We start from the raw sequence: 27221 nt of genomic DNA, 5'->3' as shown, positions 1-27221 counted from the left end.
TAAGGAAGCTATGCATGCATGAGCTCTGAGAAGATAAAACTTGGCACTAGTTGACCAGATGTTAAAATCATCTCGAAGACATCCGGTGGGTAGGTCCTGCGCTGGTTTTTAAGCAATCTAGACTTAACCAAAATGTAAGTGAAGTGAAAAGGATGAAAGACATGTTGAATACCTCTTACCTGGCATCTTTCCACAAGAAGTATCTCCGTGGCATAAAAGAATCATTTGAAGTGTTGGCCGTGGAGCACAAGTAAGGAACAACAGGGAAGCAGGTTTTACTTTTCAAAATTAACTGACTTGTCAGATTCTTTGTCACATTTCTCCATTCATATTTTATTAGTTAGTATTGTAGTGTCTAAACTTTCCCCTTCATCACCTTTCCTCATCCTGGGTGGCCAGGGTGACCAAATAGGTCTCCATTGGGATTTGGGTTGGATTTAGGTACCCATGGCAATCAAGGAGCCAAAGGCGTCAGGGAAAATTGTCATGTCCAAGAACTTAGTGTGTGCCAAGAATTAAACTTGGGTAAACCAAATCTGATTATTCATTTCAGAGGCCCAAGTGGGATAAAACCAGAATAAACCAAGGGTCAGGTGCTGGATGGAACAAGAATGGAACTGAGTTTAGAGTTAGGGAAGTTGTTTTAAACAAAGCATTTAAATTTTACTCTTGAACTACCATCAACTATGTATGGTAGTGTTTATATGGATCCCAGACCTCTTTCATCGAAATTACATGTTGTTGTTATTAAAACGCAGATCCCTGGGAGCCACTCCAGACCTATCAAATCAGAATTTCTGGAGATTGGTCCTGGGAATCATAGAATCTGCAGTTTTAACAAGATTTCTCTCACTTTGCTCTCCACCTCCCCAAGGCAGTATATGATGGTAACTTTTATTTTTACCTTAATGATTTTTTTTGTTGATAGGCTAGAAAAAAATAAGTTGTCAAGGGTATGCTTTCTTCACATGCAGAGATATCAGTTTGATTCCAATATCAATGCCGAATACTCCGATTTGAGAAGGACTTAGGGGCCACATTTTGACTGTGTGCAAGTGTTGTGATTGGTAGCGATGTTTGTTATGATTGTTGGAAGGAAGAGGACTGTGCTTCTACAACACTGAAACATGACATTCATTATTAAGTTGCCCTTGCTCAGATGTGTTTACTTAATATTCTGAATATCATAAATTCATAGGAAGGGCTTGGGCATATATACTTTCCATATAAATTGCTCTTCTTTGGTCCATTTCAGATGAAGTAGTGGAGCAGAGGTCTGGTTCCTCAACACCTCAGCGTTCCTGTTCTGCTGCTGGCTTACACAGACCAAGATCAAGTTTTGATTCCACAACTGCAGAGAGCCATTCACTTTCTGGCTCTCTCACTGGCTCTTTGACCGGAAGCACATTGTCTTCAGTTTCACCTCGCCTGGGCAGTCACACCATGGATTTTTTTGAAATGTGTGCCAGTCTGATTACTACTTTAGCCCGTTGATCTGTCTCTAGTTTCTTTCTGTTATTGCACTATGAAAATCAGATATATTCTTTAAACTTTTATCTTACTTTTGGATAATATCCACTGCAATACTAATTGAGAGACATGAATTATTTCCAGGGGACACACAATGCTATTGAAATTACTGAAAACAAAATATTTGACATCTTATTTACTTGTAGAAATCTGTAATTCTATTGTGCCTATGATAAATTCACATAGGCAATATCTTTAATAGGTTAATATCGATGAAGATTTTTAATTACAATAATGAGTTCACTACAGATGATTAACACACCACACTGGCGAACCATCTCAATGTAAGGGTGATTTGGCAACACCTCCTTGCTTTACTGTTTGGTGTAGGTAAATCTAGTTTACTTCCTGAATTTCAGTAGGCTTTATGCTGTGTTTATGCCCCCAATTTATTTTAACAAAAGAAGATTAAAAAGTAAAAGAACCACGAGTAAGATATTATTTAAATGTTGAAATCTTAAAAACCTGCCTCCAAGATTTCAGAAGCCAAGTTTTTCTAACAGTATTTGTACAAATACTGCCTAGTGTGTTCAACAGAAGGACTGTGGTCATGTAACAGGTAACCACAATTTTCAGGTTTCTTAAAAACAGCTGTAACTACCTCAGGATTTTTATCTTGAGATTTCCTGGAATAAAATATTTATCTTAAGAGCCTTCAAGTTTCAAATTAATATTGGAACATCTGGAATTGCAGCAACTTTTGTCTTTTACATAAACTTACGTCACTTAAAAAATGTCTTCAAAATCTACCTTTCTCAAATTCTTTTTCGCTCTATTTATTTTTGCGTTTCACCAACAGTGATAAAATAGTTAAATGAAACAAAGCAAAGTATCAACAGTCCCTTAAATGAGAATCCTTATCTTTGATCTTTATTTTGTGTGTTAGGTGTTAGGGTCCTGGTGCAGCTCATAATGCTAATTCTTCATTGGAAGCCACTCCCTTCACCCCACCTAACCTAGTCACTATTGTCTTTGTTCATTGTTTGATCCTGAGTGGTTGATTGATATAGCTTTGAATGTTTTCTAGTCCAAGTTTGAAAACACTGTTCTGGCCCTAAGGGCTGGCTGTGACCTTCACTGTTGAACCTGATAGGGCAGGGAAGCTTTGAACATCAAGAAAAAATTTTTATCTTAAATAAATAAACATATATTCACACACCAGTGCTTTTAAGCGAAAACCAGTTTTGTTTTGTTTTGTTTTGCTTTGTGCAGGTTTTTTTTAAGATTAAAAAAAACACAAACTATAGCAGGGTAGATAATAGTTTATTGATTATATTTTGTTTTAGTAAAAGTATTTAATTTTAAATTCTGTGTAATTTATCTAATTTGTATTTATTCATTTGTTATTTTTATGTTGTAATTAACACTTATTTACCTGGATTACCCTAAAAAAATTAAGCTCTTGAAAACAAAAAAATGACATTACCTTGACAGGCTTCTCTTTGCCAAAAGTAATGTACGTTCTACCAAGAAGCAAATGAGAATGTTAGACTGTTTCTCCTGTGTTAGTGGAAAACAAGTGTGTCTATCTTTAAATATTCTTTGAATCAGGAGTTTGTGTTGTGTCACATCATATGGCTTTGTAGATCTTTTAAAAACTGATGTTAAATAACTTATAAGTCCAACTTCTTAATATCAAAATAAATGAATAGTTCACCAATTTGGGGAAGAGGGCGGGTTGCAATTTGAGATAGTTTAAGGTTTAATTATTGAAAGACTGCCATCTTGTGGCACCAAAGGGTAATTTTTACGTGATTATTTGTATAGTGATAAGCAGTCCTGCTGTGTTAGCCTGGTGCATTATAGATATGGCATAGTTTTGGGTTCTCTAAATGGGTACATATCTCTTTTGGGAAAAAACAGGGCCACCTCATAATATTTGCCTGATTATGAATGGAATTACCTTAGAAATAAGGAACTAATCAGATTACTTAACCCCAATGACAAAATCCACAAAAATTTTGAAGGCAGAGAAACAGAAGGAATCCAGTGGTGTTTTAGCTCCATTAGTCTAATAGGTCAGATATTAAAAAATTGTTCATATCAAAATTACCTTATATGGATGACTGCCATGTTTTTTGAGAGTTAATTATTTACTGTTTTCTAATTCTTGCCACTGTTTATGAACAGCTGTAGTTTGATATTTACCTACTGAATTTTAGGAGAATTAATGGTCACAGTTTGGGTTCTTTTATGTGTATGTTTTTAAAACAGCTATTTTGTGAATCTAGGTGGTTGGTTTTTAGAGAGAAGATTTCAGGAGACGCAGTCCAGCACAATTAGAGCTAGAACATTGTTACAGCAGGCTTTTTGTTGCTCATGGGCAGATAGAGGGAAAGAATCAGTTGTTAGCCCCAAATTTCCACAGTTCAGTCTTGTAAACTCTGGATGTGGTAGGTAGATGTGGGCTAAGAATAATTTCCTCCAGTTAAGACACAGGAGAAGAGCTTCTATTATTAGGTTATAGATAAGGCCTTAGTTATATCATGGAGATGGACTCCATGTAGTTCTAGAACTGCATTTCCCAAAGTATATCCTGTGAGATGCTCCACAGAAAAAAGATTGCATGGACTAAGTTTGAAAAATGTTGCATGCTACTCTTCCCCTCGAAGACGACAGTGAATTTCAGCGTTAAAGACTTTGACAGGTCTTTCTGTGAAAAAAAGAAAGCCATATAACTTTGTTGAACTTTGCCCAAATTAATTTTTCATTTTAAAAAACTTTAATATCCCATGAAAGAAGGCAAATTTGGGAAATACATTTTTTAGGAAATATTTTCCCAGAATGCCATAATTAGGGTAGTTAATAATTAACACTTCCTTTTCTCTTACTGGTTGTTGGGAGAATCTGATTGAAAGTTAGAATCATTTTGTTTTAACTTGCAGACATGTTCATCATGAGTGAATGCTGGATTAAATAGAATTTTCTATGTCTGCAACTTGTTTCATGACACCTTAGTTTTCTTTATCATCTTGTGTTATTATTTGAGTGCAACGTTATTCTTATGGATGGGTGACTGAAAAACCTGAAACAAGATTACTTGTTAAAAAAGAAGTCTAAGAGACTAGTGACTCATGCTTATGGCTCTGTGGGTAATGAATCAGTGTCACTGATTCTTTTAAAATGTGTAGTCAGTGAACATTTTCTAAATACTTTTCTTTGGGATACCTTATGAAGATCTAATTCCTTATGTTTCAATGTAGGAACAGCTACCTTCTCAAATAGAATATGCAGGGAGGGAAGTAGGCAAACCGTTTGCAAGTTGGGTTTTTGTTTTGAATAACCTTTTAAGAGATGCTTTTGTAATCTCTAGTGTTTACATTCCTTTATACTAGCTATCTATAAAGAGAATCCAGGAGCCTAAATTAATCAGAAATAATTGTATTTCTATGTCAGGGTATTGGCTATACGTAGCACAAACAATTCTCCATTTTCTGCAAATGGGTTTTTTAGGACAGTTTTATAATTCTGGGTTTGCTTTTTCTTATTCCCTAGACAGTTTGTACTCAGGGAATACAAATTGATTTTTACTGTTAAATGAGACATAGTTTAGAAAATAATCATAAACAACTATTATGGATTTTTGATCTGTTTGGATTTATCTGTAGCATCAAATAATGTGCAGTGTACTGAGTTAATGTAGGCACCTCGCTTTCGATTTATAAAATGTAAAAACCTGGAACATGCCTGCCACAGACACCACTTTGTCTATTCACTGGTTAATAATTTACATCCTATTAATGGTTGTAAAAGCTCAGTGTCTAAATGCTAGACATGTTCACAATTTTGTCTGTTTTTGTTTATTTGTTTTTAAAGACCCAAACCTTTTCAATCTTGCATTTATTTACTTGGTTCTCCTGTGTCACCCTGTGGCTTTTTAAATAGGGAATGTAATTTATTTTAATAGTAGTTCTCAAAGACTCTATTAAAAACTCTGGGCGAGGGATATGTGCAATCTGTTGGTAAGTCACATCCTATGTTTGGCCTTATTTTTATAACTCCTAAAATGAGAAAGGTAGATTTTAACACTTCTAAGGTACCTTTGAGCTTTAAAGTTCTTTTCTGCTTTTCCATATGATTTGTGTTAGTGTTCACTTTTTATATATTTAGAGTTTTTATGCAAGTGTGAATGTTTCTGTTTTGATTTGGTGAGGCATGTCAAAGGTATATACTTGAATATTTTTCTAAATACAGCTGCCAGAGGAATGCAGATGGCAAAAATCATCCAGAAAACCAAACACGGTGAAACATCATGTCCATTTGGCATGAAGCAAAGCATTACAAATTTGGAGTGATTAAAGTGTTCCATATATTTTTTATAGTGATTTTTCGATCTAGAGACCCTTCATATTGTTTACTTACTATTACAATAACTTTGAGAGGTAACCAGAGAAAGCATTTTTGCCATTTCCAGATGAGGAAGCAGGACCAGAAAGCTCTTCATAAAGCTTTAACACCATACAAATATCCAGCAGTGATCAGTTGCTCTTTATAGGAAACCACCTTTCCTCTGGGGAAGAACAGTCTGAATTAATAAAACATCAGAGTGGTTGAGTAATAAAAATAAACACAGATGTATTGCTTTCAAGTCTTAGAGTGACATAAAGTAGTCTTAAATAAATAGTTCTTAGTTTATTTTAACCAGTTGATTGTACTAACGAGATGTAATTATCTGAAGTATTTATGATTAGCATATTGGTTTTTATAAGTATTTCTAAGTTATTGAGGGTGCTTAAAAATGCTGAAGAAACTTTGAAACATGATTCTTCTTATAATTGTATGTGATTCTTATAGCACAATCATTTTTGAAAAAGGAAAACTAGGCCGGGCGTGGTGGCTCATGCCTATAATCCCAGCACTTTGGGAGGCCAAGGTGGGTGGATCACCCAAGTTCAGGGGTTCGAGACCAGTCTGGCCAACATAGTAAAACCTCGTCTCTACTAAAAATACAAAAATTATCCGGTGTGGTGACAGGCTGCTTGTAATCCCAGCTACTCGGGAGGCTGAGGCACGGGAATCTCTTGAACCTGGGAGGCAGAGGTTGCAATAAGCCAAGATCATGCCACTGCATGCCAGCCTGGGTGACAGCACAAGACTCTGTCTCAAAAAAAAAAAAAAAAAAGGAAAAAGAAAGAAAACTAGCCCCAGTCCCTGTCTAAATTGTTATAGTTTTTGACTATTATCTGAATTAGTCTTATCCAAATTTCATATGCAGATTGATAATTTTTCATTTTGTATGTATATTACATGATATAACTATTTTCATAGAATATAATTTACAAACACTGAATTATTATTAGCTTGATAGAGTTTCTCCCAAACCTTATAAAACTTTGAAATGTACTTATGTTTGAGCTTTAAAAATTATAAAAACTTCATTTAAACAAGTTGCTGGCATCATTACTAGCCTTTCCACCTATAATTATGATGCATTTGATGCCACTGAACAGTAATAGCACAAAGAACAGGTTGCACAGTCTAGACTGGATTGAGTTTTAATTAAACTTCTTCAGCCATAGCCTGATAAGAATCAGGCTGGGTCTAGAAGAGTTATCAGACTGTAGGCCTGTATTAATTTTGCAAGCTAATGTTAATGTTTGCTGCCAGCCTTGCATAGCAATACCAGTTTGCAGTTGTGACTATGTATGTGACTTTTGGTAAAAATGGTTTATATTTAAAGTAGTTTAGATTTTATGGAAGTGGCTCTTGATTGTTTGGATAAGCAGGGTAGGTAAATTTCAATTATGTTTAAAGTGTAATTAAATCCTAGAATAGAGCACTCTCCAGAAAAAAAATGAAAAAAGAATTTGGAGAATATCCTGGCATGAAAACTTTTTTGAATAATACATAGAATTTTGACAAGGTTCATGCAGTGCATACAGTGTGACCTTTTTTGAGGTGGGCAGGGAGGGTTGCTACTTTGTGTTGATTTAAAATTTCAAGAAGGAACAAAAACATTCTAGCCAAGGAGAATTGCATTGTTAATTTTTTTCTACTAATTTAAACGTGCATTTTTCACAGTTACACATTTCTTTAAAATAAGTTTTGCTACCAAAAATGGCCATTTTTCTAGACAGATAACATTTTCCTAAAGTGGAAAAGAGATCCACTGTTCTGAAAAAACAAACAAAACACTAAATTATGCCTTCTCCCTTAAATTATAAGAAGAGTAATAGTAAACACTTGTTTAAACTATATTTTCTTTTTTTCTAGTCCCTCTCAGTTCTCCTTAGATCTGCCTCCTACAAATGATCATATTGTTTGCATCTGCCTGATTGAGTTCCCTTGGTCAAACCTCTCACTATCACTATCAGAAGTTGTTCACTAAATGTATTTTCCTACTTCTTTCATGTTGCTTGACTTTATAAGTCACCTTGGTAAACATAACATTTGGCTACCTTCTCATGCTTTGTAAATGAATGCAATGAATGACAGTTTTTATATTTTAACCCTTTAAAAAGTTTGTCAAGGAAACATTTCAGAGCTAAGAACAAAATCTAACTTGGAATCAGTTTCTTCCTTTGGCTGCTGAAGCAGCAGCAAGTCACATAACCTCATTTAGTTTTTCCATTTACAAAATGTGGATAATAACCTACCTCACAGATGTGTGTGAGCAACTGTTTGAAAGCCCTTGTTTAAATACAGGGTTTGTATCCCCACATTCAATGTAAATTCCTTTTTTTTTTAAAAAAAAAGTATCTTTGATACTGATAGGATGAGTATCTTGATTTTTAGGTAAGATCACAGTTTCACAAATTGTGGTGTTGTTAGGTGACATTTAATATTTCTTGAGACCTCAAGTATTCAAATATCAAACTTGTCCTGTGTTGTAACAAATATTCAGAATCTCTTAAAATGTTGGCTGAAGCTGCCTTAATGTACCAAATACAGCTCTCAAGACTGTTCACAAATATCTGTGGTGGTACAATGTTTTGAACATTTAATGTAAAGTTGTTATAGAACTGTGAACTCTAAGGATAGTATCTTTATTGTTTTAGGAAGAATGGTTGTGTTGTTTGTCATGTATGCTTAAATATACAGTGGATTTTGAGTGCAACAAATAAAACTGAAAATTAACAGCCATTTGGTTGTGTCATGACAATCATAATATAGGATATAATATTTACTTTTTTCAAAAACATCCTGCATTCATTCATTCTTAGCCTACCTTTGAAAAAGAAAAAAAATCCATAGGTTGATACATTGACTCACTGAAGTACTTCATTACATATTTATTGAAAATTTTTTTTAATTGCTGAAATTGGGACCACTTTTTATAATTGGTTTCAAGAAAAAAAATGAACAGACTTCCAGTGCTTTTCTGTTCAAATAAACTCTGAAATTTCAGTTTTGTTTGTTATATACTTTTTGTGAGTGTTAAATGATATGGGAAGGATTTGTCTTTCAGTAACCATATGGAAAAGATGTCTTCCTGAATTACATAGCATTTCATAGTTACAGATTCTTCCTAATTAATGTTTGCACCTTATGAAACTCATAGGTAACAAACACAAAAGAGAAAAGCAGCCTATCTGATTGCTTATAAGCTTTTTTCACAAAATCAAATTAAAGTCTCTGATTCATTTGAAAGCTATTTTTGTTTCTGCTCCATCATTATGCTGGTATTCTGCACGCCAACTAATAGTTACAGGAATGTTGTTAGTGGAAAAGATTGCCTATACTCATTGGCGATTTCACACCATCTTTTTTCATTTTTGTCATCTTAGTTGTACATTATAGTTTTTAACTTGAGTTATTGCATTGGTTTTCTACTGTTGCTGTAACAAGTTACTAGAAACTTAACGACTTAGAATACAAATTATCTTGTTCTATATGTCAGAAATCCAGCAGGCTTAGCTGGTTTTTCTGCCTCAAGTCACACAAGCTGAAAACCAAAGCATTGATAGGGCTGGGCTGTGGAGGAGAATCTGTTTCCAGTTGCATTGAGTTGTTGGCAGAATTTCGTTCCATGCTGCTGTAGGATTGAGGTCCCTGTTGCCTTTTTGGCTGTTGGCTAGGAATCATTTAAAGCTTCTAGAGGCCATCATCATTCCGTGGCCCATGGCTCCCTTCATCTTCAAAACCAGCAACAAGTGGCTTATGGTTTGGATGTCTTCTTCCTTCTCTTCAACTACATGTTTCTGACTTGCTGAGACTGACTTTACTGCCTTCCTTTTCAAATTTTAAGGGCTTATGTGATTAAGTTGGGCCCACCTGGACTATGTGCTTTTTGAAAAACATACTTTAGCCCTCATGAAAAAGAAAAATGCAAGCATATTAAAATCAGGATATACAGGTAAAGATTTCAATTTGCTTTTTCTAAACTTGAAGGAAAAGAATGGATTTGTTTTTATTAGTGAAAATATTTTTTGTTTCCTAAATTGCATAGATAATAGATGCCTCCTATAGGAAATTTGAAAAGTGAAGGAAATTTAAAGAATCTGAGAAAAATCTCACCCATAATAAGAGGCAGCCACTTGTTAGTTTTGTTATTGTATGTTCATATTTTTCCTCTTCCATTTCTTCCCCCTAGAATATACCTTTTAAAAGTTTTGAAGATTTGCAGGAGAGGGCCTGGTCAAGAAGGTTGCTATGACATCTTAGAAGAGTGAGTATATCACAGAGAAACTCAGAAATGGGAAGGGAGGTCTTGGGACATCTTAAGGTTGCTGGAGGGCCTGGCCTATATATCAATGAGTTTATGAGTAGGCCAGTGTTAAGCCTCTGTTACAGTAAAGTGCTTTATTATGCTGCCTTTTATCTGATGATGCCATTATCTTTACTATATTTTTATACAAAATTGAAAGTAAAAGGTAAACTTAGTCTTTCCATTGAAGCTTTATGCTCAATTAGGGTTTCTAGGAGACATATGACATCTGCTTAGAATATTACTGAAGTCTTAGTTACGGTGTTTACATTTTGAAACCTTGCAGATTAATAATGTGAAAAATACAGTTTTGATGCTTTGATTCCAAGAATGGAGGAAATGTGGCTGATAGCGAAATAGAAACATAACTGCATTAAGTATGGATAGAAAGGATAGAAAAACAGTCATTTTTTCTAAAAACCTATACCATATCAATAAATAATAGGTACTGGTTTATATTAGACAAAATCGTTTATACTTTAGTATATGCTATTTAATAGGCTTTTAACCCTGAACATTTTTCTGTCTATGCAAAAGAGTTACTTAACAGCCATTCTTTCAAGTCTTACAATTTGAATTTTAAAAATATATTTTTGTTTTCAGCATCTTCCAACTTCAGAAAAAGCCAGGTACAAAAATGACACCACTTATACAGTAGTGGGTATTCAGGATTTTAGACTACTTTTATATTATTACATTATAGCATAACAACTACCCTGTGAAGTAGACAAGATGAGAGTTATTAGCTCTGTTTTTATTATTATTATTATTTATCTTTTTTTTAGACGGAGTCTCGCTCTTTCGCCCAGTCTGGAGTGCAGTGCGTGATTTCAGCTCACTGCAACCTCCACCTCCCAGGTTCAAGCGATTCTCCTGTCTCAGCCTCCTGAGTAGCTGGAATTACAGGCGTGCACCAGCACACCCAGCTAATTTTTGTATTTTTGGTAGAGACAGGGTTTCATCATATCGGCCAGGCTGGTATCGAACTCCTGACCTCAAGTGATCCACCCACCTCAGCCTCCCAAAATACTGGGATTACAGGCGTGAGCCACTGCGCCTGGCCTAGCCCTGTTTTAATAACGAGGAAACTGAGATGCAAAGAGCTGAGTCAAATTAGAACAAGGGGCCATGTAATGAGGCGGAAAGTGCAGGTAACAAACCTATCTGAATTCAAATTTAGTCCCACTGTCACTCCAAGATTTAAAAGGCTTAATGGCTTGGTGAAGTGGCGAGAGTGATGTGTGGTATATGATTCTCTGTTGGACAGGATTACTGCATGAAAGATTTCTGCTCAACAGTCATATACTCTTCTTGCCCACAGACCATACTTAGCCTTGTCTTCTACAATGCCTACTCTAACAGTTATTGTCCTGGAGAGCAGGAGAGGGCTGCAATTGCCTCTCACTGGGTAGTAGATTTAGTTCAGGGGGTCCAAACAGAGTTTGGTCTCTAGTCTAAGCAGAAATATATTTCCAATCTTTGGTACCAGCCTTAATTTCATCTCCCAGAGAAGAAGTCTCAAAGCCATTCCCTAATTCTCCTTCTCTCTCACCGCTACATCTAATTAGTCACCAAGACATTCTGTTTTACCTCTGTAATACCTCTAATGGGGCTCCTATACCATATATTTCTGTTGCTGCTGTCTTAAGCTGTAATGCCCTTTTGCCTAGAATATTGCAAAAACAATTCATCTCTCTTCTATTATCCATATTGGTGATTGCTTCCTATCCCCCAAATATTTGGCATTTTCTTCCTGTCCCCCTAATAACTGGCATTTTCTTCCAGCTTAACCCTTAAATGACTCCTTACTCTCTAAAGGAAAAGGTACAAGTGAAGTCTGTTACATTCTAGCCCCACCTTACCCCATTCCAAACAAACAGCTCTTGCCATTTCCCACCAGACATTCTACACTCCATTTACTTTGAATTTCCTCATAATCAATCACCAGACAGAGCATGGATCTTCCATCATCTCTGTGCCTTGTCTAATAAATAAACTATTTAAAGACGAAGCTTCAGTGTTACCTTATGTGTAAAATATTTTTAATCCTTTAGCTGTTCCATTCATATCTTGTTTAATTATGTTAGTTATTTGTAATAATCTCTGCAGATTTCCTTCTCTAAACTCTGAACTTTTTGAATATCTTTGATTCCTGTCTTTTAGAATAAGCTTGGCCTTTATTGACAAATGTCATTTGGAACATGAAAAGGAAGATAAAAGAACCTGGAAACTTAAAAAAAAAATGGCCTCAATATAAAGAACAAGGCCATGGAAACAAATTCCATCACACTTGTGAAGGCCAGAATAACCCTGCTTAAAGAACTGAGTGAAATTCTTCAGTTTTTCAGCGCCGAAAAAGCCACTTAAAAATTTGAAACTGTTAAATGCATATGTAGAATTTATTTCTCTTATTGACATGCAGTGCACCTCATTTAAAAAACAGAATAGATGTTACAGCTCAGCTTTTAAATTTTTATTTAATTCCATATAAATGAAAGTACGTATGAATGCTATTATTTGAATAGTTATTTGGGCATAGACAAAATAATGACAAGCGTTCTTATTTTGGACAAAAAGGTGTTTTAAAGTAATACAGCATATATATTATTTTGTTAAGTACATTTGGGCACTTAAAATGATGGGTGAATTTAGGAATAAATTATTTTTCAGCAAACTATTCCCAAAAGAAACAAATGTGGAACAGTATTCATATGAGTTTATTTTTGTGATAAAGTGAAAGGACATTTATACTTTTTTAAAGACTGAGCCATAATTAATTAAGATTATACCTTAAATTTGAGTATTTAAAAGACCTTGGTTACACTGTTTACTGTTCAGAATTAAATTATACCAAGTTTGAATGCACAACATCTAGAAATTACAAATGCTCGTGTACTAATATTAGAAGCAAACTAACCATCTGCACAACTGACTAGGTGCCATAAGGCATGATTTCTAACTTTGGATATGGCTCATTAAATAAGTGCTCAAATGCTAACACATACTGTTTCACATTCTCTTGAACTGGCAGTGAAGTAGACACTGAAATAGACATTGAAAGATAACCTTTTAGGAGTAAAACCAACATCTAAATGTTGAGGATTTGTTTTTATTTTTCTCTTTTAAGTTCAGAACGAAAGTTTCCACAGATTCCACCATCTCAAAATTTTGACATGTAAACTGAAACTGATGTAACGCGGGACTAGGATCTTGGGACTAGTTCTGCCTTGTGCAGTCCATAGCATTTGATCTTGATCTTTCTAAGGTGACCAACTTTGATGCCTGAGAAAAAAGAAGAATATGCAAACATTTTAAAATATAGGACAATGAAACAGTTGAGTGCGAGATTTCTAGGGAATTTCTGATCTAGTTTAATATGTTTGTGTTCTTTTAAAATGTTTATAAAGCTGTGTAGAGAAGTTTGATAGCATACTCAGGAGAGACAATAATAAAGTCTCTTCCAGCATAATCCTTATAGAATAGGGCACTGCATGTCTAATTTTTAAAACTTATCCTGAATTTCAATAAATTCAGTAGTCTTCTCTTGAGACTAATGTGTACAACAATGTATTAGGAACTCATGATTTAAAGTATAAAATCGAACAGCTTACTTGAAATCTAGATGTTCAATGAGCACATATCCATCTATAGAAACAAAAGTCACTGTTAATTTGAAAGTTATAGAGAAAATTTTTTTTAAAGCATTTTAAGATTTTTTAAAAAGAATGAAATGTTATGAAAGATAAGCAAATAAACTTACATTTGCCTTTAGAATTACGACATATCACTAGATTTTGTTCGGTGGTATCAATAACTTCCAATTCTTCTCCAGGACTTATTGGCAAATCAAATATTCCATTTCTTGAATTATTGGAACAGGCCACTGCTGTGTTGATGACAATAATCTCTTTGTCATACTGAAATGAGAAATTACTAATCAGACCATTCTTGCATAGTTGTTATTTTTCATACCAAAATTAATGGAGGATATAATATAGTAACTTCAAAATAAACTCAAGATACTATTGACTAGTTAAATAACACATATGGGAAGAGAAAATAGGAAAGTATACAGCTAAAGGAAAGTCGCTTAAGAAAATAATAGTAAAATGGTGCAATCTCACATTTGTTTGGTATGATTATACTTTCAAAGTGTTTTCACAACCATTATTATTATTTTTTTCTCTCAAGTCTTTTTTTTAAATTATTCTTTTTAGGTATGGGGTACATGTGCAGGATGTGCAGGTTACATAGGTAAATGTGTGCCATAGTGGTTTACTGCACCTGTCAACCCATCACCTAGGTATTAAGCCCAGCATGCATTAGCCATCCTTTCTAATACTCTCCCTCCCTGCACCCTATCCCCAGACAGACCCCAGTGTTTACACAACCATTATTTAATTGTACTAGAATGAGCCCTGCTAGATGAGGTTGTAACATAGGTATGAATTAAGCACCATAGATGGTAGTTAACTGTTCCATTACTAAAACCTCTGTGTAGTGCCTTAAAGCTTATAATATTCTTACATACCTATCATTTCTAGATGACACTCTTTCCATGCTTTTTCTCTGTGTGAGCTTATGTATTCTTATGTATAGCTATACTACATGTTATTTTAAAGTAGTGGGAATTGGCTGTATCCAGTTGGGGGCAATTCCCAGTCTCCTTTTGTATTCACAGGCAGGCAGGCATTTTGTTAGAAACTCCTGAGAAATTCGATTCCTGACCTTGGGAATCTTTTCCTGACAAACTGACCTATACATCTACAGCACATCACTTTCTAATGCACTGAAATCTGTTGACCACAAATAAATAGTTCCAGAATACGCAGCTTAGATTACAGGTACCTACTTCTCCAAATTAGTGTGACCAAATACCTCCTTTTGCCCAGGATATTGTCTGTTTATAACTAATGTATCTATCTATAACCATTTATTATTATGATTAAGAGTGCCTCCTTCCACTCTTAGCAATGTCCTGTGTTTGGATCATAAATTACAAGATCAACCTATACCAAATGAGATCAGAAATACAAGATAGATTTTTCCTTTACTTAACAAAGTAATCACTTCCTTACTGGCTTTTTTATCCTTTACAGGCCATTGCTCACTGTGAATTCATAGTGATATATTTCTTAAAATACAAATCTAATTGGTCACCCTTCTATTTATAAAGTTCTAAAAACTCCTTATTGCTTTCAGGATGAGATCCGCACTGCTTAGCTTGACATTCGGGGTCCGTTGCATACTGTCATTCCCCATCCCTCTATCTTTGTCCCCTTTACTGAAGCTGCATCAAGCTACATGACAATCCTTGAATACATGCTGTTTACTTGAAATACTCTTATTTCTCTTAACCACTTCACATGAAGACTGTTATGACTGCCATATATAATTTACTGTCTTAACTATACTTTATATCTATTCCAGTTATAGAATTTAATAACATACTGTCTTATCAAATGAAAATAGTAGACAGTCTTATTCATCTTTGTACCCTCAGTGCCTGGCACAAGTGAGCTATCCAATGTTTTATGATTTGAGCTGGATAAAAATTATTGAAATGGCCTATCAAGGAAACCCACTACAGGTAATAAGAATGGAATTATACACATATACAGGAAATGGAATATCTTTCCCACATGAAACAATAAAAAACACACAGACAGGGAAAAAAGGATTGGATGGAATATAAGCGTCTTTCAACAAGTAATTGCCTCACTGTTGTTTTTCAATTAATCAAATAACATCAGGGTTGCAGTAGATAATAATGTATCATAATTTCTAGATATAGTAACCACAATCAGCTTTGGTTCAAACAGGAATTATGAGACAAACAAAATTATGAGAGATTTGTGTACATTCCTATTTTAGTTCATCTCAAAAAATATTTTATGCATGTTTACAAAATGCTAGGCAGCCTTATTCTGCTCTGCACATGGATATAAACATAAATAAAATAACCATTGTCCTCTAGGAGCTCATAATTTAATATGATGAACATGTAATTCCAATTACTTTAATGTGTGATAAGCTAGAGATTGCTCAAGTATATAGGTAAACGGAAGAAGAGTAATTTATTTAATTAGAAGATTTGGGCGAGTCTTCCTGGAGAAGAGGAGATGCCTCGACTGGGTCTTGATAAATGAACAAGAGCTAGTCAGATAGAGAAAAGTGCAAAGGTGTACCAGATTGTTGGAACAGACCAAGGAAGCACTTAGAGGGATGAAATAGCAAGACAAAGATAGAGGTGGAGGTTCATTCAAGGGACAGAACTATGAGCAGTTTGTTGCCAAAGCAGAAAGTGCAAGGCAAAGAGTGGCAAGAGATAAAGCCAGGAAGATATGCAAAGGTCAGGACATAAAGCGCTTTCTATGCCATGTTAAGAAGCCTAAACTTTAACCATTTTGCAAGGGGGAATTTTTGAAAAATTTTAGGCAGCATAATGACTATGAGGAGGATGCACACTTTGTCTCTCTCAATCCAGTGTCTAGCACATGGAAGGTGCTCAGTATGTTTCATAGTTAATAATCCTCACTTTGACAATATATGAAATCAGGGAAGTTTGAGCTTTAGAATAATGAAAAAATGTCCCATGGACTCTTAATAACAGAATAAGAAGGCAGAGAGCTTTGGATGCTGCATCACTCATTTGTTCATTTTGTTATTCATTTGCTTGTTTATTTAGGCATTCATTTACCAAACACTGTGCTTACAGTTTTATGTCAGGCCCTGGGGAACAAACTTGAATGAGACAGGGTTTCTTTCTCAAAAAGGACTCAAGAGATTAATTAGTTCAAGATTCACAGACACACACACACACACACACACACACACACACTTTAATACAACTAATCAGTGTTATAAAAGACATGTGTAAAATAGATATATAAAATGTGCTGAAGGAGTAACTTAACCTGGACGAGTTAGGGAGGAGTGGGTGACATTTGAACAGAGCCTTCAAGAACAACTTAGGAGTTTTTCCAGGAAGAAGGAACAGCATGTACAGACATAACAATATAGAAATGTACCAGGAAAAAATAGGAATGAAATGCTGGCTTTTTGTGTCGAAGATCATGTCTGTATCTCAGAGAGGCAGAGGCACAGCATACTTACAGATTTTTTTTTTAAATGAAAGCTCCTAGCTGTTAATATTGCTAATTTTTACCTTCAGAAGAGAACGTACCTTAAACCTTTCTCTAAATAGTTTTTCTTCTCTTTTCATTCTGTTCTTTTCTAAGTTTTGCTTCTTGGTTTTGAAGAAATTTCTAGGAGAGAAACTAGCAAGAAATGTGCAGGTAGGGTAAAACATACTATAATAAAACTCTCAAGTTTCTGAGTCTACAAAGTCACTTCATTTCAGGATAAATTCAGGTATAATTTTTTGTGTGCATAATTTTATATAAAATAATACATACACAAAGTCATGCATCTGTATTTGTGTATATGTACACACACGTATGTAGGTTCACAATACAAATACACACACATATTTCCATTAAAGCAAATTGTCAAACAACTGATCAGGGTAATGCCAATTGTTTTTCCCTATAATTAAAAAAAATTTTTGATGGCAAGATAATAACTTGGAATAAAATCACATTGGTTAAACAAATGAAGGTAAACAAGAAACTTGTCTGAATGAGACTTAGAGATACAAATTTTTTTTTTTTTTTTAGGTTTAGGAAATTTATAAATGTTCCCATTCACCTTCAGACTATTTAATGGAAACCAGTAAGAATAAGTAAGCAGCTTACTTTGTGTGGTTTTCTAAGTTGTTAAACCTAATTGGGGATCACAAGTCTACATGGTTCAATCGAAGAGCTCTCCAGTTTGCTGAATGTTTTGGAGGATGAATACCATTAAGAAAATAAAGAAAGATGCCACAAAATGTGTGCAAGAATTTCAGCACATAAAAATAAATAACCCTACAGAAGAAGCTGATTATACTCTTAGTCCTCCCTCTTGCTCTTCAATTGAGATTTGGTTCTTCTTTTTAGCAGTTTAATGTATTGACAGAAGTAAAAAAGTCAACCAAGTCCTGTTAGTTTTGTTCCTAAGTGTCTCCTACATTTGTTTATTTCCAAGATTACAGCCACTGCCATATTTCAGATTATCACTACTTACTGCCTGAGATGCCATCTTCGCCTTACCTCTCCTTCCTCAAATTCACTGGCATATCTGCCTGCAGAGTCATTTTTCTAAAATTTAGTTATGTCACTCTCTTGCTTAAAACCTTTCAATTTCTCTCTATTGCCAGTAGGATAAAGTCTAAATTCATTAGCATTTTATAATCTGGCCTGATCATCTTTCCAGCTTCATCAGCTGCCCATTTCCCTACACATTACAATGTCTACTTGGGTCATCTTAGAAAGTGGGTTATCCTTTTCATGCTGTTATACATGGGATACTGCTATGGTTTGGATATTTGACTCCTCCAAACCGCATGTTGACATTTGGTCCCTAATGTTGGAGGTGGGGCCTAATGGGAGATGTTTGGGTCATGGAGTTGTCTCCCTCATGAATGGCTTGCTGCTGTCCTCTTGGTAAAGAGTGAGTTACCACTCTCCTAGTTTCCTAGAGCCTGGCATCTCATTTGTTAAAATGAGCCTGGCACCTCACTTGTCTCTCTGTCTTCCTTTATAGCCATGTGATCTCTGCACATTCTCCTTCACCTTCTGCCATGAGTAGAAGCAGCCTGAGGCCTTCACCAGAAGCAGATGCCAATGTCATGCTTCTTGTACAGTCTACAGGACCATGAACTAAGTAAACCTCTTTTCTTTATAAATTACCCAGCCTCAGGTGTTCCTTTATAGCAACACAAACAGACTAAGACAGATACCCTTACCCAACTTCTCTTTAAACTTGCCATCATCTTTGATTGATAAAAGAATAATAAAAGGTTGAACTAATACTTCTTACTTACTGGTAGAATACATTATGGTAGAAATCACTTTAAAAAGATCAAAGAGCACATAGAAATTGATACAGAAATAACTAGCCTTACAGTAACGTTTTCTAATTTACTTGGTTCAGAATAAAATTATACTGTTATATCACTCTGTTGTAAAAAAATAAAAAGGCACTGGAAAATTGTTTCCTAAGAAGACTTATTTGTAGTTATCAACATACTAAAAAGCTTTTTGGGGGGCAGATCAAAAATGTTACTAATAGTTCCTCTCTTGGAATTCTGTTTTGTTGTCTGTGCAAATGTATGTAAAAGTATGAAGTTTAAGATGGAAAGGTGCTTTTCTAGTCTGTTAATACATCTTTCTAGCCTGAGAAAAATAAATTACATCAAGTCTAAACTTAAAGAAAATAAACTTACGAGAAGGGCCATCCAATGCCATCCTCTGAATCTCAGACACTAATATCTGGTTTCCTTTGGTGCACCCCAGTAGGACTTTTCTAACAGGTTTCTCAGAGCAGGCAGACTACACAATGTTCACATGTCAGTGACTATTTAGACAAATATTTCCCCAAGTCATTTGTTGAGAAAGTACCTCATATCCTGCCCCATGTCCTAGCAATTGAGAAGATGGGATCAGAGAGCAGTAAGAAACCACCTGCCTCAGTAAAAACATCCTCTCACAACCACTTGGGAAATTTAATTACATGAATGCAGGTTAGATCTTGACTCAGTAAAACATTTCCTTTTAAAATTCTAACACTAATTGTAGTCATAACTAGAATTATATTTTAAGGAAATTAGTCTTACTATATGATACCTAGCTTTTTTTTTTCTCAAAGTTACATTTAAGTTCTAATTGGTGTTTTATTTACGTTATATCTTAGAGAGGGAAGTTCTTACACCTAAAGGAAAACTGGAAATTTGTCATTGTTTGAAAATGGCTAACTTGAAATCTCTCACTTCCTATCCACCAAAAGTAGGGAGGAAGATGATGAAGATACATGTGTATGACACTTAATATTTTTATATTCTTTGTCCCTTTTAATCCTCTCAACTGTACTATGATGTAGGTGTTGTTATTCTCATCTTGTAGATGAAAAAGCTGAGAATCAAATTTCATTACTTATCTAAGGCCACACAGCTAGTAAGAGGTATAAATTGCAGCAGATAAGCTGTAATAGAAGTGCCTCTGTGTTCTCACCTTTCTGATTCTTCAGCACTGTTTTTCTCTTTTTTTCCCTTTGGTGTCAGAAACTTGGGCTTCCACATTTTCAGTTTATCTTCGTCTCTGAGGAGAAATATATTTTGAGCAAGTAAATTAAGACTGAATTATATATTCATGGAACCATCAACATTTCATGGGCAATTATGTTTTACAAAAAATTAAAAAGTCATCTAGAAATATATTTTGATAATCCATGGAAAGGCCATATAGTAAATATTTTAGGCTTTGCAGGCCATTTTATCTCTATGGCAACTCTTCAACTCTACTGTTGCAACTTTATACACAGAAACAAGTGGCAGGCCATATTTGGTCCTCAGGCCATAGTTTGCTGACCCCTGATGTGTGGTAATCCAAATTTGAAACCAGATGCAAGAGATCAGCCTGCTTATAATCACATTTCATCTCCTTTATGACCCTCAGTTTTTTTTTTTTTTTTTTTTTTTTTTTTGCCTCTAAAATGTGAATAATGTAACTGAACTCCATTGTGAAACAAGGCTAAGCCAACTAGCATGTAGCATTAGTGATTCCAGGCAAAAGAGGATTCAGGGAAGGGAGAAGGTATTTATTATAGAAGGAACTAGTACTTTTTAGCATGTATGTGTCAGGTCTTATGCTAAGCATCTTACATATGTTAACTCATTTGGTTTTCTAAGTATTGCAACAATCCTTTAAACTGATCACTCAAAGTTTTACAGTACAAGGGAGGAAATGGGTGAGCAGAGAGAATGAAATGGATGGTCATAGTGGTATGACCACTTTGGAAAACAAGTTGGCATTTTCTTATGAATTTGCATTCCCTATAATTTGCATTTTTCCCCCTTCTAAGTATATCTTCTAGAAAAATTCCTGCACACATTCACAGGAGCCATAAGAATATCTATGGCAGTATTATTTGTAAGGGCCCCAAATTAGGAACTACCCCAATACTTATCGACAATCGAATGGATAAATGAATTATGGTATACACATACAATGGAATACTATAGAACATTAAAATGAAAGGAAAAATGAAAGATTATATTTGAATAAAAAAAGTTACAGAACTCTATATACAGTGTCTCACTTTCATAATGTTCAAATCCCGAATGAAACAATATTTGTATCATATGTTTGTTAAAACTATTTTTATTTTGAACAAGGAAATGAAAACACCAAATTTATGAGAACAGTTACCTTGAGGGAAAGGATGCATGATGTGTACAAGGGAAAGAGGCCAAGGTATCGGTTATGTTCTGGTTCTTAAGTCGAATGATAGGTTCAGGGCAATTTGTTTTACCATGCTTTACAACTTTTTGTTTTCTTTTGATTTTTACAAATGATTTTTTATGAAAAAGAATTTATCCAGATTCAGTGGTATGCACTTGTAGTTCCAGCTACTTGGAGGCTGAAGTGAGAGGATTGCTTGAGACAGGAGGTCAAAGTGCAGTGTGCTATGATCACGCCTGTGAATAGCCACTGCATTTCAACCTGGGCAACATAGCAAGACCCCATCTCAAACAAAAGAGAAAAAGAATTTATTCTTTACCCTAACTTAATATTTCAGGGTTCTCTTCCATCTTATGCCAAATTACATTTCCTGCTTGTAACACCCCTTTCCTGATCATATATGCCTTATGGTCCAATAAAACTTCCCAAACACAAGTGTTTTCCATTTACAGTTGTCTGCTCCCCTTCTTACCCCTCCCTTTTCTTTTGTCTTCTTTTGCTCCCAGTCTTCACCTGTCAAAATGTTACCTGTTTTTTCTGTTTCAGCTTGGTACAAAGATTTTTGATCCCCTAAATAACAGTAATGTGTACCTATTCTGAGCTTCCAGATTATCTTGCACATTTTTATAGCAGGTCCTTCTTTGTTAACTAATTTTATCAAATTATGTTTTGGTATCAGGCACATGATACAGATATGAAAGCCACAGTCCCTACCTCAAAGAGTTCCCAGTCTAGCAGATGAGAAAGTCAAGAAAACAGACCATTACAATTCTGAGAAAAATATCTCGATGAAAAAGGGAGTACCTAACTTAAATAGATAAAGTTAGAGAGGGCTTCTTGGAAAAAGTAAAATCTGAATTCAATTTTAAATAACGAGGGATAAAATAGCCAGGCAAAAAACATGGCAAAGTGTGTTACAGCTGGAACTATTCTTTTCTTCTTAAATTATCACCTTCTTGAAGAGGCTTTCCACCGCTATCCATACTTTAAAACCCCTACCAGCACACACCCTATATCCACTCTCTTTCAGAATATCCTGTTTCAAAGCAACCAAATTCCAGTGTGTAATTATAGACTATTTTTTCATTTGTTTATTGATTTAGTCTCTCTAAGCCCACAGGAGTAGGAATTATATCTCTTTTGTTCACTGCTTTATACCCAACACCTAGCACAGTGCCTTGCACAAAGGACATGTTCAATAAATATTTGTTGAATGAATTGATGAAGTTGGAACAAATGTGAAGGTTTGGAAATGCTGGACAGCATATCCAGTCTAAGGAACTCCAAGTAGTACAGTATGGATGGAACACAGGAATAGTGGGTAAGCAGGAAGAACAGGCGAGGCTAAGAGGTTGCCAGGGGCTGGATTATGAATAAATTTTATGTCTTTCTAAGCAGTTTTGACTTCATTCTGAAAGTGACGGTTAACCACTAAACAGTTTTCAGCTGTTGGGTGGCAGGTGGTCATATTTGCACTTAAGAAAGTTTGGAGAATAAACTGAAATGGAGGTAAGATGGCCATTCAGGGAGTTGTAGTAATCTGGTTGTGAAACAATAAGACTGAATTGTGGCTGTGCATTGGGGATGGGAAAAGTGGGAACAGTTTGAGTTATTGGAAGAGAGTGATGGGAAGGGAAAGGCACAAGAGGAGAAGGAATAACAGATAACCTAGGGTTTCAGCCTGAGCAACTGTGTGTTTATTGAAACAGTCACCAACACAGAGATCAAAAGGACCAGATTTGGGGCTCCATCTTCAGTGGATCCAACACTGGAGCACCCAGATATATAAAGCAAATATTATTAGGTCAAAAGGGAGAGATACACCTCAATACAATAATAGTTGGGAGACTTCAACATCCCACTCTAAGCAGATTATCTAGAAAGAAAAACAGCAAACATCCTATTTAAACTGCACCATAGACCAAATGGACTTAGCAGACATCTACAGAACTTAATAGACATCTACAAAACAAGTTACTCATGTTCTGTATAGTAAACATTCTTTTCATTATTAATGGAACATTCTCAAGAACTGTTCATAAGTTAGGACACAAAACAAGTATCAACAAGTTTTTAAAAATCAAAATCATATCAAGTATCATCTGAGCACAGTAGATTAAAACTAAACATCAATAACAAGAGGAACATTTGAAACTATACAAATATATGGAAGTTAAACAACATGCTCCTGAACAACCAATGGGTGAAGGAAGAAATTAAGGATAATACTTAAAAATTCTTTGAAACAAATGAAAATAGAAACACAACATACCAAACTTGTAGGACACAGCAAAAACAATATTAAGAGGCAAGTTTATAGCAATAAGTGCCTACATCAAAAACTAGAAACATTTCAAAAAACAATCTAATGATTTGTCTCAAAGAATTAGAAAAGGAAGAACAAACCAAATCCAAAGTTAGTAGAAGAAAAGAAATAATAAAGATCAAAGCTGACATAAACAAAATTTAGATAAAAAATACAAAACATCAATGAAACAAAAAGCTGGTGTTTTGAAAAGAAACAAAATTGACAAACCATTACCTAGACTAGAGAGAGAGATGGGGTGAGAAGGAGAGGGGAGGGGAGGGGGAAGGGGAGAGGGAAAGGTAAATGGGAGGAGGGGGGAAAGGTAAAGGGAAGGGGAGGGGAGGGGGAAGGAGGAGAGGGAGGGGAGGGGAAAGGAGGAAAGGGAGGGGAGGGGGGAAGGGGAAGAGGGAGGGGACAGCAAGTTCAAGTAAATAAAGTCAAAGTGAAAAAAGAGATATTACTTAGAAACCACTGTGAGCAACTATCTGCTAACAAATGGGAAAACCTGGAGGAAATAGCTAAATTCATGGAAATATACAACCTACTTAGATTGAATCAAGAAAAAATTAGAAAACTTGAAAAGACCAATAAAAGTGATGAGATTGAATCAGTAATAAAGAGTCTCCCAAAAAAGAAAAGTATAGGACTAGATGGCTTCCCTGCTGAATTCTATTGAACCTTTAAAAAAGAATTAATACCAAATCTTCTCAAACTATTCCAAAACATTGAAGCAGAATGAACTCTTCCTAACTCATTCTATGAGGCCAGCATAACCCTGATACCAAAAGCAGACAAGGATACAAAAAAGAAAATTACAGGTCGATATCCCTGATGAACATAGATACAAAAATCTTCAACAAAATATTAGCAAACTCAATACAACAACACATCAAAAAGATAATACACCGTGATGTAGTGTGATATATCCCAGAAATGCAAGGACATATTAGTGGGATATATCCCTGAGCCCAGGAGGTCAAGGCTGCAGTGAATCGTGATTGTGCCACTGCTGCACTCCAGCCTGAGTGACAGAGTGAGACCCTGTTACCAAAAAAAAAAAAAAAAAAAAAACCGAACTCACTCCCAGGGCATCCTCCCTGCACACAACCAGGCTGCTGTTCCTCTGTAGCCTCACACACTGAACCCTGGGCTCACTTGGTGAGCACATCCCCAGAAAGAGGGTAGGTGGCAGGAAAGAGCGCTGGATTGGGGGCAGGCCACCTAGATCTCAGACCTACCTCTGTACTCAATAGCGTGGGGAAGTTAGTTACCGTTAGCCTTGATGTTCTCATCTGAAACAATTTAAAATATTTTTTAAAATTATCAAAATAGAGATGGGGTCCCACTATGTTGCCCAGGCTGGTCTCAAACTCTTGAGCTCAAGCAATCCTCCCACTTCTGCCTCCCAAAGAGCTGGGTTTACAGGCATGAGCCATTGCACCTGGCCAACTGGGAACCATTCTAATCTATCATGGAGGGTTACTGTGATAGAAAGGGAAGTATCAGGCTGGGGAGATTTCAGCTCAGCTCATGAATCACTGGCTTCATCATGTGAAGCCGGAAATTCTCTAGCCATCACCCCCTCCATGGTCATATTGATGCCCATCAATCAGACCACCAGGAACATGCCTGCAGTCAACAAAGTTGGGTCATTCAACATAGGCAAGTCAATAAATGTGAAACATCATTGCAACACAATGAAGAACAAAACCATATGATAATTTCAAAAGATGCAGAAAAAGCATTTGTCAAAATTCAACATCCTTTCATAATAAAAGCTCTCAATAAATTAGGCATAGAAGAAAAGTACCTCAACATAATAAAGGCCATATATAACAAACCCACAGCTAACATCTTGCCTAACAGGGAAAAGCTGGAAGCTTTTCCTCTAAAAACTGGAATAAGACATGGATGCCCACTCTCTCCGTTCTTATTCAACAAAGTACTAGAAGTTCCAGCAGGATCAATAAGGCAAGAGAAAGAAATAAAGGACATCAAAATGGGAAAGGAGGAAGTAAAATTGCCCCTGTTTGCAGATGACATGATCTTATATCTAGAAAAATCTAACAACTTTACCAAGAGACTCTTAGAACTGATAAATTCAGTAAAGTTTTAGGATACAAAATCAACGTATAAAAATTAGTAGCATTTCTATACATGAACAACGAACTAGCTGAAAATGAGATCAAGAAGGCAATCTGGTTTATAATAGCTACAAAAAACAAAAATACATAGGAATAAATTTAGCCAAGGAGGTGAAAGACTTCTACAAAGAAAATGACAAAACACTGATGAAATAAATTGTAGATGATGTAAACAAATGGAAGGACATCTCATGCTCATAGATTGGAAGAATTAATATTGTTAAAATGACCATACTACCCAAGGCAATCTACAGATTCAATGCAATCCCCATCAAAATACCAATGCCTTTCTTCACAGAAATAGAAAACACAATCTTAGAATTTGTATGGAATCACAAAAGACCCCAAGTAGCTGAAGCAATTCTGAGCAAAAGAACAAATCTGTATAAAGCACAGTACCAGACTTCAAAACATTCTACAAAGCTCTAGTAACCAAAACAGCATGGTATTGGCATAAAACAGACACACAAACCAATGGAACAGAATAGATAACCCAGAAATTAATCCATGTATCTACAGCCAACTGCTTTTGAGAAAGACTCCAAGAACACTCAATGGGGGAAGGACAGTCTTTTCAATAAATGGTGCTAGGAAAACTGGATATCCATATGCAGAAGAATAAAACTAGACCGCCCCCCACCTCTTACCCTATACAAAGATCAAACAAAAATAGATTAAAAGACTTAAAATGTAAGACCCAAACCTCTAAAACTATTAGAAGAAAACAGGGGAAACACTTCAGGACATTGGTCAAGGAAAAGGTTTTATGACTAAGACCTCAATAGCATAGGTAACAAAGCAAAAATCAACAAATGGGATTTCAGCAATCTAAAAAGCTTCTGCACAGTAAAAGAAACAATCAACAGAGTGAAAAGACAACTTACAGAATGGAGAAAAATATTTGCAAACTATTAATCTGACAGGTGATTAATACCCAGAATACACAAGGAACTCAAACAGCTAAACAGAAAAAAAATTCAATTAAAAATGGGCAAATGAACAGATATTTCTCAAAAGTGACATGAAAATGACCAATAGTTTATTTGCGTAGAGGTGTTTATAGTATTCTGATGGTAGTTTGTATTTCTGTGGGATCGGTGGTGATATCCCTTGTATCATTTTTTATTGTGTCTCTTTGATTCTTCTCTATTTTCTTCTTTATAAGTCTTGCTAGTGGTCTATCAATTTTGTTGATCTTTTCAAAAAACCAGCTCCTGGATTCTTTGATTTTTTGAAGGTTTTTTTGTGTG

The 27221-nt window shown here is 35.3% G+C and overlaps 2 protein-coding genes across 4 annotated transcripts in view; one reads left to right on the top strand and one right to left on the bottom strand.

Moving 5' to 3' along the window:
• PRKAA2 (protein kinase AMP-activated catalytic subunit alpha 2) overlaps positions 1-2836 on the top strand; it is a 63111-nt gene extending 60275 nt beyond the window's left edge. For all 3 annotated transcript variants that reach the window (XM_054446921.2, XM_063655207.1, XM_063655199.1), the window contains one exon: positions 1256-2836. In XM_054446921.2, the coding sequence (XP_054302896.1) occupies positions 1256-1494 (239 nt within the window). In that variant the 3' untranslated portion in view covers positions 1495-2836. The remainder of the gene's footprint in view (positions 1-1255) is intronic.
• Positions 2837-12617: 9781 nt separating this feature from the next.
• Positions 12618-27221, bottom strand: part of FYB2 (FYN binding protein 2) — a 102012-nt gene continuing 87408 nt past the window's right edge. The window contains exons 16-20 of the mRNA XM_054455064.2: positions 20290-20376; positions 17364-17457; positions 13938-14094; positions 13789-13822; positions 12618-13459 (exon numbers count right to left, since the gene is read on the bottom strand). Of these exons, the coding sequence (XP_054311039.1) occupies positions 13438-13459; positions 13789-13822; positions 13938-14094; positions 17364-17457; positions 20290-20376 (394 nt within the window). The 3' untranslated portion in view covers positions 12618-13437. The remainder of the gene's footprint in view (positions 13460-13788; positions 13823-13937; positions 14095-17363; positions 17458-20289; positions 20377-27221) is intronic.

The sequence above is a fragment of the Pongo pygmaeus genome, chromosome 1, assembly GCF_028885625.2.
Source record: "Pongo pygmaeus isolate AG05252 chromosome 1, NHGRI_mPonPyg2-v2.0_pri, whole genome shotgun sequence".
Classification (NCBI taxonomy): Eukaryota; Metazoa; Chordata; class Mammalia; order Primates; family Hominidae; genus Pongo; species Pongo pygmaeus.
The sequence above is the reverse complement of the archived record's forward strand: the minus strand, read 5'-3'. Positions and strand labels throughout refer to the sequence as shown.